Genomic DNA, 16,796 nt, shown 5'->3' with positions numbered 1-16,796 from the left:
ATCATTGTTAACAACATGTTTTCTTATTTCACTTAGCCCATTAACTGTGCCTTAATTTATTTTTTTACATTGATTAATAATACATTGTTAGCTAACTGTGTGCTTTGTATATGCACATTTCTGAAATAACTTGGACACGGTCTTCTCTGATAAATCACTTTAAATTGTAATGTAGACGCATGCATTTTCAGTGAATATGCATTGTGAAAAGCGCTATACAAATAAATGTAAATAAAAAAAATACATGCAGTTTAAAACCATTCTAGCCATGAACTCCCATGAACTGTTAAATAGAGTCAAAAACACATATTGGATAAAATCCTTCTAAATTCTAAATCCCATATCTAATCCTTCTAACGAAAGATTACGAGTCTTATGCAAAAAAAAAAGGCCAAGGGGCACCAAAGTGTATCATATTAATGCCCTTCAAAAGTTACAGTAAACAAAACCTGCCCATTTATTCAGAGTCAGACCTTTTGAGCAAAAACACCTATCACACTGAAGATGTCATCATTCTCTCAAACACAGGTCACACACTCAGAAACACTCACACACAGTGTGACAACCATTTTAATTACAGCAAAACCTTAACCAGCATTTCATTTAATTACCACCATTATTAATAATCTGACAATTATAGACAGCACAATCTCCTGACCAGCACTCCATCACTGTACTTAAAGTTTCTATTAGAGAGTGGAGTAGAGCTCTGTGACTGCTAATGCTGCTTAGATATCAGTGTTTTTAATTATCCAGCTCTGGGTGGAAGAGAGGCCATGTGGAAAACGCTCCACAGAATGAGAGGGGCTTTTGACCCGTCAAGCACAAGGATGCTCGACGAGCCACCATTAAACACTAACTTTAAGAGAGTTTATAGGGGGGAACTTCAGAGGTATAAAACTATTGTAGCTACCAGGTGTAGAAAGATATCCCTGAGGGCTTTGTTTTCAATGACTGATGGCAAATATCTAGAGGAGGTCTATTCAACACTAATCAAATGCACCTAAACAACTCGAGCCTTCAGGACCCCATAGTTTTAAATGATTTACAGTATTTACTCGATTTATTTCAAAATGAACAAATAGAACCAAACTCAGAATGGACATAATGAAGAGCTTACATTGTGCACATTTCCATCAAAGCCTATCCTTTTATAGTAAAATCCCGTGACGTGGTACAATAGCAGCCGATCAAAATATACTTTATGTTTAGTAGCTATATGAAGCTGGCATTTGGACCAATCAGATTTTATATTGGGTGGGGCAACCCAGCACAACAACACAGTAATAGAAATAGGGGTGTAAGGGTTCTCTGTAAAAAAAAAAATAAATAAAAATAAAACTAAATCGAACAGTACCGTTCTTCATCCACGGTTCGGCACGCACTCACATCGCGGTTCATCTCAAATCTGACAACGCATCTACAATATGGTTTGTGACCATATATGGTAAAACAGATAGACAGAGTTAGATTAATGCGTTTCTGTCGATGGATACACATTCTGGCTTCCCAATACATTACAACAGCGATGATCAAAAAGCGTGGACAAAACGGTCACTCTTGGACAACAGGACATCAACAGGTTATTAATGGCGCGCAAGCGCAGGTGAGATCTTAACACGCGTTGCTATTTGTGTTTAAACTAAACTCATTTGATTATGTAAACATTCAAGAGCAGGACACAAAAGAGAACTTGCGAGCTCTGAGAGATGATTTGTGTCTGTGTGTCTGTGTGTGTGTGTGTGTGTGTGTGTGTGTGTGTGTGTGTGTGTGTGTACACTCATCTAAAGCGCGCACACAGCGCGTTGCAGATAGCGCGCAAATATTGAGTTCTCTTTCAAGCCTTGCGCTTGAACAGACAAATTCACACAACAATTGTCAACATGCCTGTCTTGGCGAGTATACCTAGAACACATAGTAGCAAACATAGTAGGTTATGTCTTAAGTGAAACGTAAACAGTATAAATGGAATCCATGCATTATGTCTTAAAAAGGAAAGAAGCCTTTTCCTGCGGTCTGTGTTTTTAGTGTTAAATCAAACAACAAATGACAAGGAAATCATTCACTGCTCTTGACTGAATATAATGATTCAATAATGAACTTCAATAATGATTAATCTTTATTTAATTCATACAGTGAAGATTATAATATGCAGTGTTATTTTATATTTCATTACTTTATTTAGTTTCTGTATCTGAAAACTACTGTTAGATACCTGAAAAACACTGTTTATTTCATATTCATCTTAGCTCTATTGTATGTATTTGTGTTGTTGCTTGTATTTTGCTTGACATATGTTCTTATGTTCTTTATTTTTATCTGACAGTTGAATATAGCTAACTAATTTCCCTGAACATAGCACATACCGCACCGCACCCTAAAACCGTGATAAAAACCGAACCGTGAGTAAATTGAACCGTTACACCCCTAAATAGAAGTGACTAACAAAAAAAAATTAGCTACAGTGTCATATTTGTCCTGCTTAGACAAAAATGTATATATGCATGGAAGATATGCCAAACATGGTTCTAGAACGATGTCAATGTCAATGTCAAAGTGACAATTTTGGCTGTTATGGGGTTAACTAAAAAAAGTTTTTGGAAACTGAAATAAAGCTGCAAAAAATATTCTATGAAAAACTTGCCATGTAATTGTAGCCTTGGCAACTAACTGAAATACATTTAAGTTGAAGAACTAAAATAGCCTACACTAACAAATGGAAATAATAAAATTTAAGCTTTAAAGAAATGTAAAAAACAAATGCAAATGCAATGACAAAGCACGTAAAACTACTAAAATGAAAATATAACAATAAAAGGCAATTCAAAATTCTAATAAATAATATAATAGTATTCAAACAATACTAAAATAACCGCCAAATACCACCAGCTAATGTTTCCTCTAGACAACATATCTTTCTATCAATACTACAAATCAGTCCAGCTAACAACATGAAAAACATTTCTATGCTGATGAAATTAGGTGCAAATTGACTTTTCTTTAAATATTCAAATATTTTTTTGTGTATTGGTTCCCAAAAAAAAAAACTTTGCCTTGTATGAGTCACGCAACATGAATGATTTTAAACTTATTTAACCCTAGCCTAAGATGATATAAGAGCAGTATTGGATTAGTATATTTCTGAAAAAAGAAAAGAAAAAATGCTTTAAGAGGGATTTTAACTTGCATCCGAAATGAACCTCTTAAAACAATGAATGTAAAAGCTGCTTGAGATTGTTGTATCCTGAGGTGACCATTGATAGCTTATCGGCTAACAGTCCCAGAGGAATTGCTATGATCTGGTGTATATATGAAAAATGGAGCCAAATGGCATGAAGCAGATTTGCAGGCACTCTAGGCATTGTCTAGAGAAAGGATATTTTCTTGGATAAAAGCCCCAGACTGATGGATCTGTAATATCCAAGCTCAGGCTTATTTTTCATCTATACAGACAATGATACAACAATTAGCACATAAGGGTTTGTGGAGGACAGACCCAGAAAAACGAGGATAAAGAGAATGCTGCATTCGGTTGGAAAAAAAAAAAAAAGACACTGAAAGGTAAAACAGCTTCAGACAAAGAGTATGCATGATAAACCAGCAGGAAGTGGCTCGACTAGTTCTGACATTCCACCGCACTCCCAAATGGCAGCGCTGAGGGAGTTGAGTGGCGTCGTATTAGAGCGGTTGGCTAATTGAACATCTAAAAGGCTTTGTCAGAGCTGTTTTGTCTCGGGAGTCTACACTTCCACTGCACTGTCTTCTGAAAGAACAAGACAGAACACAGCCTAGAGATATCCCCGAAGACCCATCCTGGACGAAGCGCTCAAAACACGTCAAGCGTCTCAAAATCAGTTACGCCTCGGACAGAGCATTCGCTGAAATGCCTGACGAGAGAACAGAGATGCTAAGTCTCTCCAGACAATTAAAAGGCATCTAAACCCGCTGAAAACTTCACAGAATGGAGACAGGATGAGAAGTTTTGCTGCCAGTTGTACTTTAAGCCAATGCTTTTTTTCATTCAATAAAGCCTGGGACAGTGTGGAAGCATGAGACCTTTCTAAAGGTTCAGCAAGGTAAAAGTATCTAGGTGTTGGGCCTATATTAAAGGTATAGTTCACCAAAAATTTAAATTCTGTCAATTTACTCACCCTCAAGTTGTTATATATATATATATATATATATATATATATATATATATATATATATATATATATATATATATATATATATATATATATATATATATATATATATATATATATATATATATATATATATATATATATATATATATATATATATATATATATTATATATAAAAGTTGTGTACGGTGTATAATTAATTTGAATACACACATACATATAAGAAATATATATATATTGATGGAGATTTGTGGGATGCACATCCAGGGCACGAAGCTCCCGTTCCACCACATCCCAAAGATGCTCTATTGGGTTGAGATCTGGTGACTGTGGGGGCCATTTTAGTACAGTGAACTCATTGTCATGTTCGAGAAACCAATTTGAAATGTTTCGAGCTTTGTGACACGGTGCATTATCCTGCTGGAAGTAGCCATCAGAGGATGGGTACATGGTGGTCATAAAGTAATGGACATGGTCAGAAATGATGCTCAGGTAGGCCGTGGCATTTAAACGATGCCCAATTGGCACTAAGGAGCCTAAAGTGTGCCAAGAAAACATCCCCCACACCATTACACCACCACCACCAGCCTGCACAGTGGTAACAAGGCATGATGGATCCATGTTCTCATTCTGTTTACGCCAAATTCTGACTCTACCATCTGAATGTCTCAACAGAAATCGAGACTCATCAGACCAGGCAACATTTTTCCAGTCTTCAACTGTCCAATTTTGGTGAGCTCGTGCAAATTGTAGCCTCTTTTTCCTATTTGTAGTGGAGGTCAAGGTTGTGCATGTTGTGGCTTCACAAATGCTTTGCTGCATACCTCGGTTGTAACGAGTGGTTATTTCAGTCAAAGTTGCTCTTCTATCAGCTTGAATCAGTCGGCCCATTCTCCTTTGACCTCTAGCATCAACAAGGCATTTTCGCCCACAGGACTGCCGCATACTGGATGTTTTTCTCTTTTCACACCATTCTTTGTAAACCCTAGAAATGGTTGTGCGTGAAAATCCCAGTAACTAAGCAGATTGTGAAATACTCAGACCGGCCCGTCTGGCACCAACAATCATGCCACGCTCAAAATTGCTTAAATCACCTTTCCCATTCTGACATTCAGTTTGGAGTTCAGGAGATTGTCTTGACCAGGACCACACCCCTAAATGCATTGAAGCAACTGCCATGTGATTGGTTGATTAGATAATTGCATTAATGAGAAATTGAACAGGTGTTCCTAATAATCCTTTAGGTGAGTGTGTATATATATAAACACACGGCATGAAATTAACGACATTAAGCCTGTTCATGTGCTTGTCCGGATTTTTTTTTTTTGTGTGTGTTGTAAATATAATTTATTCTGAAGCAATATTCTCAACAGTGTTCAATCAGCTTTGACATATTTAAATCTGCATATCTCTGATATTTTACCGCATTTAATTAGAATAGTTTTATCATGCCAAAGCCTTGTAATAACAATTTATAATAATACAAGCAATTGGCATGAGTGCATTGATTCAATATAGTGACAAAAACAATATCATAAAACATCCCAGTAAGCGGTTTCAAATACGAGTGGTCTTTGTAGTAGTCATTTTCTCCTTCACACTCACACAAACGCTCATCCTCTGAAAAAATGTTACCTATTGTACCAATTGTACCTATTGTCTTGCATGAATGCCATTAGTGTGGCTTTGAAGCCAATCTAATTTAAAAGTGGAAATATCAGTGTGGCAGTAATTAAAGCAGTTAAATAGCTGTGTGGTTTGAACACAATAACAGTAGTCCCACCTCAATGATTTTGCGTGCCTCTCTGTAGCGGCCCGTTTGCAGGAACGAGAAGAAAAGGTCATAGAGCATCATCATCTCACCCCGCTCCTGACTCAAAAACTCCATGACTGTTAAACGAAAGAGAGAGATGGGAAGGTGAAGAAACAAATCACATTTGCGTACTTTCATTAAAGCTAATCTATCAACCTTAAGCATAGTAAAAGACTGCTTTCAGCAGCCCAATATTTAATCACACTTTATCAGTCAGGTGTAAGTGAATGTAGGAAGCTTCTATTTTTCACAGTGTATGTGAATTGTATGTTTGTGCATCTAGTCTTGGTGTTCGGATTCCTTTTGCACATACGCAAACAAAAATTTGTAAAATATTCTATAAATTACCATTCTTATAGATACGATTCCTACATCTCTCTATTGACAGTATTGTTTGAATGCAATCAGATTTAACAGATTTCAGATCTTTCCATTGGCACATAGAGATCTGGACTCATTGCTTGCCACTTCAGAATAGTCCAGAGAAGCCACAGCAACACAAAGAGGGTGAACTCATGCAGGTATATGTACGTTTACGTCTATGAATGAGTTTGCCATGGCACATGCGGAGTGCTGGGTCATTGGGGCCGTAAAGTGGCCCTCCACCATAGAGGTCTCACTACCATAACACTTCAAATCCACTCACCCCCAACACACAAAGTACTTAACCCCTCCACTAACCCTGACAAAGACAGAGACTATTGAAACCACCATCATCTAGGTTTTCCAACCTGCCCTTTAGTGGGTGGCACTCTTGAAAACAGAACACACTTTCTACATATGACCATCTGAACAGACAGCAGACACACATTGACAATACTTGTGACTAGCAAGTGACAGAAATGTAATTAACGGGTTGTGCGTGTAAGTGGGTGTTACACACCTTTCTGTAATAGAGCGGCATCTCCTTTTTCCACCAGGCTGCAGATGAGGTCATGGATTTTGGGCATCTGGTTGTATTGTTTATGGCACTCCACGACGGCGTCTAACGCACCCGCAAAGTTCCCACTGCAGAAGAACATGACATATTATAACAAAACTCAAATCTTCTTATTGTGATTATTGCTTTTCTCATGGTACTGTATTTCATTACAAAGAGAAAAGTGAAGCTGTTCATTAAACTGACACATTAAGCTGTTCTCAATGATAATTTATTTTGCTCTACTGCATTAGTTACACATTTTAAATGAAAAAGATATATCAAAGGAATTTAGATATTTTTAATTTTTTTTAATTTTTTAAATAAATTAAAAAATCTAAATGAACATTGAATAAAAATTTTTTATATAGACATTTAAAATTAAAGTTAAATGTTACTATGTCTTAAGAAGGAAAGAACTTTTAATAAAAAAATAACAAGTAATTAAAAGTCGAATGCTCACTATATCACAAACGTTTAAAAGAAACAGCACTGGTCAAACTACTTTGTATAAAATACTACAAACATATTTCAATTAATATTTCATGGTCATGTGCAACAAAGGTTTTTGGCTTCTTGCAACTTCCTGTGTTTCCCGGTTTCCTCTACAGCCCCTAGTGCCCTCACCCCCAACCGGGCCGCTTGGCAGAATATGGCAACAAAATTAGATCTGCTCTCTCCCCTCTCGCACATCATCTTCCCTCTCTTCCTCCCAATCTCTAGCCCTTTCTAACAAAGAGCTCAGTGCCAGGGCTGACAGAGGCCTGACAGAGGAATAAAGCAAAGGAATAGACGAGAAAAACACCACTCCAATCACTCTATTGTGACTGCTGTGGCAGCCATCGAGTGATTGGGTAATTACCACGCCAATCACACAGAGGTCAAAGCAGAGAGGGCACTGGCAGGGGGGGCCGGTGTGGAGGGAAAGTGAACCGGTGGGGTTTTAACAGGTGTAATTTCAGTAGTGTTTTCAACCCCGGAGATTATACAGTCAGGGAAGGAATATGTGCTTTAGAGAGGGATGACCTTGGAAGGTGGGTTGAATGGAAGCAGGAGAGGGGGTGCATGAGGGAGACGGACAAAAAACAGGCCAGTGATTGAGCCGGAACGTGACGCCAGCTCTTAGGCAATCGCACTTAATTGGAATGAAGAGCGACAATATTATTCATCAAGCGGGAGTCAAGAGCCAATTCGAACACACACTGGATGATTGCGCAACACACTTGAACGAGAGAGAGAGAGAGAGAGAGAGAGAGAGAGAGAGACTAGAGAGAGAGAGAGAGAGAGAGAGGGGGGGGTATTAGGACTGTTTCATTTGTGAGAAACAGAGCTATCCATCAGTCAATTATATAATTAAAAAATTTCATATTTGTTTTCCATTTGTTTTGGTCACAAATTACTGATTGTGAATCAGAAGCCTATTACGGCATTTCTTATTCAAAGCAAAAAAGTTAAAAAAAATTATGCATTTTCTAATTAGATAAACACATCTGTAAACAAGTGAAGCTAGACTAACTTCACATTTCAAACCTGATAATATATCTAATTGTGTTATAATTTGAAAAACTGTTCAATGTTTTGCTTCAAACGAGTTTCTCTGCATTCCTTCATATTGCATACCACTTGGTTTGATATTTTGTTATATAATAAGACATTCATAAAGTGTTGCTTTTGAGGACACTGCATATGTAAGAAATAATCCATGGCTAGCTGTGCATTACATGATTTTGATGCATGACGTGGAGGTAAAGGACTATGATCATTCGCCAGCATTCACAGCTATAAATTAGATAAAGTAATGCGGTAAGATTACGGAGAAAAGAGGAAGAGATAGGAAGAGGGAGAGGAAGAGGGAGAGGGGAAAAGAGGAAAAGGGAAGGAGAGGAAGAGGGAGAGGGGAAGAGAGGAAGAGGGAGAGGAGAGGAAGAGGGAGAGGGGAAGAGAGGAAGAGGAGAGGAAGGAGAGGAAGAGGAGAGGAAGGAGAGGAAAGGAGAGGAAGAGACGAAGAGGGAAGTACAGGAGCGGAGAGGAAGAGGAGAGGAAGAGGGAATGAAAGGAAGAGGAGGGGAGAGGGAAGGAGAGGAAGAGGAAGAGGGAAGGAGAGGAGCAGGGAATGAAAGGAAGAGGAGGGGAGAGGAGAGGGAAGGAGAGGAAGAGGAAGAGGGAGAGGGGAAAAGAGGAAAAGGGAAGGAGAGGAAGAGGGAGAGGGGAAGAGAGGAAGAGGGAGAGGAGAGGAAGAGGGAGAGGGGAAGAGGGAAGGAGAGGAGAGGAGAGGGAGAGGAAAGGAGCGGAAGAGGGAAGGAGAGGAATAGGAGAGGAAGATGAAAGGAGAGGAGAAGAGAGGGGAAGAGAGGAGAGGAAGAGGAAAGGAGAGGTGAAGATAGGAGAGGAAGAGAGGAGAGGAAGAGGGAAGGAGAGGAAGAGGAAGAGGGAAGGAGAGGAATAGGAGAGGAGAAGAGACGAAGTGGGAAGGAGAGGAAGAGGAAAGGAGAAGAGAGGAGAGGAGAGGGAAGGAGAGGAGAGGGAAGGAGAGGAGAGGGAAGGAGAGGAGAGGGAAGGAGAGGAGAGGGAAGGAGAGGAGAGGGAAGGAGAGGAGAGGGAAGGAGAGGAGAGAAGAGGGAAGGAAGAGGAGAGGAAAGGAAGAGGATAGGGAAGGAGAGGAGAGGGAAGGAGAGGAAGAGGGAAGGAGAGGAAGAGGGAAGGAGAGGAATAGGAGAGGAGAAGAGAGGAAGTGGGAAGGAGAGGAAGTGGGAAGGAGAGGAATAGGGAAGGAGAGGAATAGGGAAGGAGAGGAAGAGGAGAGGAAGAGGAGAGGAAGAGGAAAGGAGAAGAGAGGGGAAGAGAGGAGAGGAAGAGGAGAGGAAAGGAAGAGGAAAGGAAGAGGAAAGGAGAGGAAAGGAAAGGAGAGGGAAGGAGAGGAGAGGGAGAGGAAAAGGAGGGGAAGAGGGAAGGAGAGGAATAGGAGAGGAAGAGGAAAGGAGGAGAAGAGAGGGGAAGAGAGGAGAGGAAAGGAGAGGAAGAGGAGAAGAGAGGAAGAGGGAAGGAGAGGAAGAGGAGAGGGGAAGAGAGGAGAGGGAAGGAGAGGAAGAGGGAAGGAGAGGAGAGGGGAAGAGGAAGAGGGAATGGAAGAGGAGAGGGAAGGAGGGGAGTGGAAGAGGAGAGGAGAGGAAGAGGGAAGGAGAGGAAGAGGAGAGGAAGGAGAGGAAGAGGAGAGGAAGGAGAGGAAAGGAGAGGAAGAGACGAAGAGGGAAGTACAGGAGCGGAGAGGAAGAGGAGAGGAAGAGGGAATGAAAGGAAGAGGAGGGGAGAGGGGAGAGGGAAGGAGAGGAAGAGGGAAGGAGAGGAGCAGGGAATGAAAGGAAGAGGAGGGGAGAGGGAAGGAGAGGAAGAGGGAGAGGGGAAGAGAGGAAGAGGGAGAGGAGAGGAAGAGGGAGAGGGGAAGAGAGGAAGTGGGAAGGAGAGGAGAGGGAGAGGAAAGGAGCGGAAGAGGGAAGGAGAGGAATAGGAGAGGAAGATGAAAGGAGAGGAGAAGAGAGGGGAAGAGAGGAGAGGAAGAGGAAAGGAGAGGTGAAGATAGGAGAGGAAGAGAGGAGAGGAAGAGGGAAGGAGAGGAAGAGGAAGAGGGAAGGAGAGGAATAGGAGAGGAGAAGAGAGGAAGTGGGAAGGAGAGGAAGAGGAAAGGAGAAGAGAGGAGAGGAGAGGGAAGGAGAGGAGAGGGAAGGAGAGGAGAGGGAAGGAGAGGAGAGGGAAGGAGAGGAGAGAAGAGGGAAGGAAGAGGAGAGAAGAGGGAAGGAAGAGGAGAGGAAAGGAAGAGGATAGGGAAGGAGAGGAGAGGGAAGGAGAGGAAGAGGGAAGGAGAGGAATAGGAGAGGAGAAGAGAGGAAGTGGGAAGGAGAGGAAGTGGGAAGGAGAGGAATAGGGAAGGAGAGGAATAGGGAAGGAGAGGAATAGGGAAGGAGAGGAAGAGGAGAGGAAGAGGAGAGGAAGAGGAGAGGAAGAGGAAAGGAGAAGAGAGGGGAAGAGAGGAGAGGAAGAGGAGAGGAAAGGAAGAGGAAAGGAAGAGGAAAGGAGAGGAAAGGAAAGGAGAGGGAAGGAGAGGAGAGGGAGAGGAAAAGGAGGGGAAGAGGGAAGGAGAGGAATAGGAGAGGAAGAGGAAAGGAGGAGAAGAGAGGGGAAGAGAGGAGAGGAAAGGAGAGGAAGAGGAGAAGAGAGGAAGAGGGAAGGAGAGGAAGAGGAGAGGGGAAGAGAGGAGAGGGAAGGAGAGGAAGAGGGAAGGAGAGGAGAGGGGAAGAGGAAGAGGGAATGGAAGAGGAGAGGGAAGGAGGGGAGTGGAAGAGGAGAGGAGAGGAAGAGGGAAGGAGAGGAAGAGGAGAGGAAGGAGAGGAAAGGAGAGGAAGAGACGAAGAGGGAAGTACAGGAGCGGAGAGGAAGAGGAGAGGAAGAGGGAATGAAAGGAAGAGGAGGGGAGAGGGAAGGAGAGGAAGAGGAAGAGGGAAGGAGAGGAGCAGGGAATGAAAGGAAGAGGAGGGGAGAGGGAAGGAGAGGGAGAGGAGAGGGAAGGAGAGGAAGAGGAAGAGGGAAGGAGAGGAGCAGGGAATGAAAGGAAGAGGAGGGGAGAGGGAAGGAGAGGGAGAGGGAATGAAAGGAAGAGGAGGGGAGAGGGAAGGAGAGGGAGAGGAGAGGGAAGGAGAGGAAGAGGGAAGGAGAGGAGCAGGGTCTCTCTCTAAGTTTTGAGTTCAATTACTTCAAAAACCAGTGATATTAACCCCTCATTGCTAAGAAATAGCTTTGCTGCTGAATGGCTACATTGAATTTTAAAGCGTTGATAAGTATCAGTGCTTCTGAATGTTTCTGTGCGCGCAGCATGATCACCCATCTCTGTGTGCATCAATGAAAGCAGCGCATATAAAACAGTGCACCTTCCAGCCAATCAGAATAGAGTATTCAGACAAACCATGGTATAGAGACAATGTACAGTCAGATCGACACAAAGCTGGTTTATTTTTCCATATTGACTAGCTGACTAAATTATTATTTGATAAGTAGACATGTAATACATAGGATAAATGTATAAAAGTTGAAATTACTTCATAATGAGGAAAAAAAAGTTGATTATACAGTACAGTTTTGCTTGTCATTCCACAAATAAAATTGACCACAGTACTTGTAAACGGTACTACTTACAATCTGACTCTAATTATAATGTAATTGGTTGCTACTCCAGAGAAAACTATATATACACACTATATATAGGCCTATTGTAATTTAAAATGTCTAAACTCAACAGAACTTCTAAATGGCCTGATGGAAACAGAAATTCCTTGAGCTACATTTATTTACAATGCCACTTGAATATGATGTGACACAGATGTTACGCTTCCCAGCCCCCCAAAGCATAGCCGGCATAAAACCAGAAGACTTCTTCACAATTCCCATCAATATGAGATGAGTCGCCCACAACGGCAATTACCCCACCCCCTCCCTCAAAAACCCAGCCCCCCTTCTCCATCCTCGTCTAACTAAGCCCCCCAAAAAAGAATTAACCATGTTGAAGGCTTCATAATTTCCCCGGATACAATTTAGCTGTCAGTGGCGCTCAGGCTTACTGCAACATGTTCCTCTTAATGTCACTAACTTTGCATGTCAAGCACTTTCCAGCCAATTAAGTTGAAGGAGAATAAAAAAGCGAATGCGAGTGCTTTGCGCGAGGAACCTGAAGGATTAGACAAGAAAGCTAATTTCATCCACCCCTCTTCTGAACCTCCTCTTCTCGTGACACTCTCCCTACATCCCTGACTCCCATCTCTTTTGTTACCGAGATTGGCACCCATGTTATCACCCTTTCCACTTTCAAAAGAGAACGACTGCTTTTTTAAAATTTCTTTTTCCCCTTTACATTGAAGTGTGTGTGCGTGCGTGCGTGTGTGTTGGTAGTCAGGGAGGGTTAATGCTCAGTGATTTGATTCGAATCAAACTAAATGAACAGGATATGGCAATGACTTTTTAAAGTAAACGGTCCCGATTTAAACTTTCCTCAACGTATATATGCAAATGATGCAGTTCATAACAAACATCCGACACCCTCTCCCTCTTTTTAGAGTTCCTGTTCCTTCCACAAAAACAAAAAGTTCTGGCAATTCCCTTTGTTAGGCTCATTAGAGATGGAGGATACAGATTGGGAGCGGCGGCTGCTGTTGTCGTGGAGACGGGCTGACGGCTGTCAGAGTTAATCCCATAGAGAAGTGTTCATTAAGTCATTACAGTTGACATGCTGACGAGACACTGACACACACCGCTTTGTCCTCTTTAGCGCAGCCCAGACCAAAGAGGAGACAGAGAAATGGATGACAGCAGAACGGATAGAACGTTCTGGAGCATTCTATCATTCTGGAGATGATTAGAGTCGTCAACAGCAGGGGTGTCAGAGTCGTTTTATGTCGAAGGCCCGACTGGATAAGACATCATCTTATGTGGGTTGATTTTTTTCGGTGTATCCATGATGTGTATGCACAACACATGCTGTTTTGAAGCTAATAAAGTCCTGATTCAACTTCATGCTGCTTTACTCGCCAATATTTGGATGAAACAAAATGAATTTACTAGTAATATAATTTACCTATGTCCTTTGAAGTACAAAATTAAGCAGATATTGATTGAACAATATTGACACAAAAAAAAAGCACTAACTGCTAACCAACTCTAATAAGTAATTTTAACTGAACAATTACACAGAGTTAGGGGATTTTTTTATTTTTATTTTTATAAATCACTATGCATTAAAGTTTATGCCAAACTCCATCATCGCTAAAGTAGTATTACCGTATATTTAATAATCATGTTTATCAGCCAAGCAGTATTCTAAATATAATAAAAACTATCCGGTGTTGTTACTGTTAAAACTTAAAGGAACACTCCAGTATTTTTGAAAATAGGCTCATTTTCCAACATTTTCCAAGAGTTAAACAGTTGAGTTTTACCGTTTGCGAATCCATTCAGCCGATCTGCGGGTCTGGCGGTAGCACTTTTTAGCATAGCTTAGCATAGATCATTGAATCTGATTAGCGTTAGCATCTCACTCAAAAAAATGACCAAAGAGGTTCGATATTTTTCCTATTTAAAACTGGACTCTTCTGTAGTTACATCATGTACCAAGACTGACAGAAAATTAAAAGTTGCAATTTTCTAGGCCGATATGTCTAGGAACTATATCCTGATTTCTGCGTAATAATTAAGGAACTTTGCTGCCTTACCATGGGTGCAGCAGGCGCAATGATATTACGCAGCGCCTGATCTGAAATATCATATTTTCAAAAATAGTGGTGTGTTCCTTACAGATAGCCAAAAGCTACAGAAGAGAGAAGCAAATGGATCACTGCAATTCACAGAAACAACTGGTCTGGATTTGCAGTTATTGTGTGTCAATATGTTGAATTTTGGGGTAAAAATCATACCCTATATATTGTATTGACAACTCATCAATAAAACATTTACCATCTTATATTCTGCATAATTGGATGTATTTAAATACACACTGACAAAAAAAATATACAAGTTTGTATTGGGCTGGACGATATGACGATGTACATAAGTGTTCACCCGGATACAATATATTGTATTTATAGTGTATTTGCATTCAAAGCAAATTTGCTTTATGCATTTCCAAATCACATATAAAATGTCAGGAAACACAATTTCTGGCTGCATGTCAATATCCATGGATCACTGGATCTTTGGTAAGTTGTAAGCAACACTGTCGAGTCCAACCTTTAGTTTAAACTGATAATCGTTTGTTTTCTCAATGCATAGTACCCTCTATATCACCCGCCCGTTGCATGTTTATTCTATATTTTAGCCAATTTCACAGCTCTTTAAGCCACCAATGAGCACAGAGAAACATTTTACCATGGTTAAATCAATTCTACAGAATTCAACCATTTTCCCTGCTAAATAAATGTTATATTTTCCAAGAAATCAGCATCAAACATGCTAAATTAAATATTAATAGTAAAAAAAAAAACCTCTGGGCCTTCCATCTGTGTCATTATTCTTTCAGTCTCAAACCAAAATATTCTGAGTAGCTTGTGTTTAAATATGACATTAAATGTGACAACAGCATATCATACGATATCACAGACATATCAGACGGGTACTACATAGGTTCCTCAAGAAGGCTGTATCCAAACAGGCCTCGCTGCTCTGTGCTCTGAGAGAGCTCTACTCCACTGGGATGTTTGGCTGCCAGTCAGAGTGCGCGCGCGTGTGTGTGACGTGAACGTTCCCGGTTTATCAGAGTCTCTGCTGAGAGACGCTCTGATCTCTCCGTATCTGCTCCTTAATGAACCTGAGCTAAATTGGAAACCTTATCGCGCACAAGGCAGCAATTAAAGCTTGCACGTGCCAGTGTGGTTGTGGCACTCAAGTGACAGAAAAACAAACAGTCTCTGAGGGGCACCCAGGAAGCCCGTCTGTGTATGTGTGTGTTGAGTATAGAGCTATCAGTGAAGGTGTATTGCCAACCTCAATATCCCAGTGGGGAGGGGGAAAGGCACTTATGCAGTGCACCGCATGGCCCAGGAAAATCCAGTAATTAGCACAGGGTGCATAATTAACATGCAAATTAGTTGATCTGCTTAAAAGCTGCTCTTACAAATAGACCTGAACGGATGGGGGGCGGAACAGAGGGGCCCAACTTGTGGAAGTTAATTCCTTTTCCCCTCATGCTGCATTTTGCTATAAGGTAATGAGAGATTATATGAAATGAACAGTGAGACGACAAGCTTAGGGAGGAGTGGAACTCTGCCCTTTACAATCTAACATTGTTATTAATGTTTGTTTTCCGATTAAATTCATGTTGTTTCCAAACTCACTACTTAGAAAGGTCTTACCACCCTTTCCTCAGATCCTCTTATAAATGTTAGTCAAGGTTTCTTGCGACAAAAACAGTCCGAATTTAGTTATACATTATCACTTTCCACCCTCTGCCAGGCGTTTTTTTTTTTTCCAGATGACTTCTGAGCAATTGACATCTTTGAATGTGAAATGAATTACAGCTGCTTCGGTATCGCTATTGGGTCCAGAAGTTTGTGCAGCCCTATTTTTTCCGATAACAGACTGAATTAATTGAAGTCTGAATTACATTGTGACAGGTTCACAAAACAATCTGCACTGAAATGTGCTGCAAAAACTGTTAAGGTTAAACTTAACCTTCCCAAAAGGTTTCAAAATCTGAGTATACCTTTTGCATTCTTGTGTCAGTTTATGTTATTACCATATTTTTACTACATAAGGGGTCATGAATTGAGAAATCAACTTTTCATTCAGCCTTTGTTATGTAAAAGTTAATCGTGATATAAGAATATCCTGTACGTTTCGGAGCTGAAAACGTCCTTGTTTGTCAAAAAAAATTAACTTTTATTGACACCAGGCTCAGCAAACGCTCGATCTCAGAATGGGGCAAGCTGTGACGTCAGAGTGTGGTGAAACGCCGCCTCAACAGAAGAAGAATGCCTGATTCTGTAGCCCCGCCCAGCGATATGTGCATGGCATGTTATAGATAAATAACATAGGCCAACGAGGAGCTAAACTGGATCGAACTTCCAAGCAATAAACATGCTGCATAAACTTCCTTCGGATTCCAGTATTATGAATACATGGATGAACTTTATTTTTAATGAATATCCAGCTCACGTGGGTAAGACATTGCACGTTTGTTCCTTCATTTCACCGCAGATTTGTTTGTAAACAAGAGACTGGATTTGCAGACAGGATGAGATTACATGAATGAATGAAGCAACACTTATGTGAGTAAAAATGTTTTCGTTTGATATCTATTGATTATGTGTACGTGTCTAACTGAACATAATGGCTCGCAAAGCTGACATCCCGGGGCTATGTGTTTTCCAGACTGGCTATCTTAAA

At 40.9% G+C, this 16,796-nt stretch overlaps 1 protein-coding gene across 1 annotated transcript in view; it reads right to left on the bottom strand.

The window, feature by feature from the left end:
- The window catches only part of lrpprc (leucine-rich pentatricopeptide repeat containing), a 79,034-nt gene that overhangs the window by 21,234 nt on the left and 41,004 nt on the right, over positions 1-16,796 (bottom strand). Inside the window, exons 24-25 of the mRNA XM_079842139.1 lie at positions 6,843-6,967; positions 5,930-6,036 (exon numbers count right to left, since the gene is read on the bottom strand). Of these exons, the coding sequence (XP_079698265.1) occupies positions 5,930-6,036; positions 6,843-6,967 (232 nt within the window). The remainder of the gene's footprint in view (positions 1-5,929; positions 6,037-6,842; positions 6,968-16,796) is intronic.

Source organism: Gobio gobio, assembly GCF_949357685.1.
Source record: "Gobio gobio genome assembly, chromosome: 18".
Taxonomy (NCBI): Eukaryota; Metazoa; Chordata; class Actinopteri; order Cypriniformes; family Gobionidae; genus Gobio; species Gobio gobio.
Note: the sequence above shows the minus strand (reverse complement) of the source record. Positions and strands in the feature narration are given on the sequence as shown.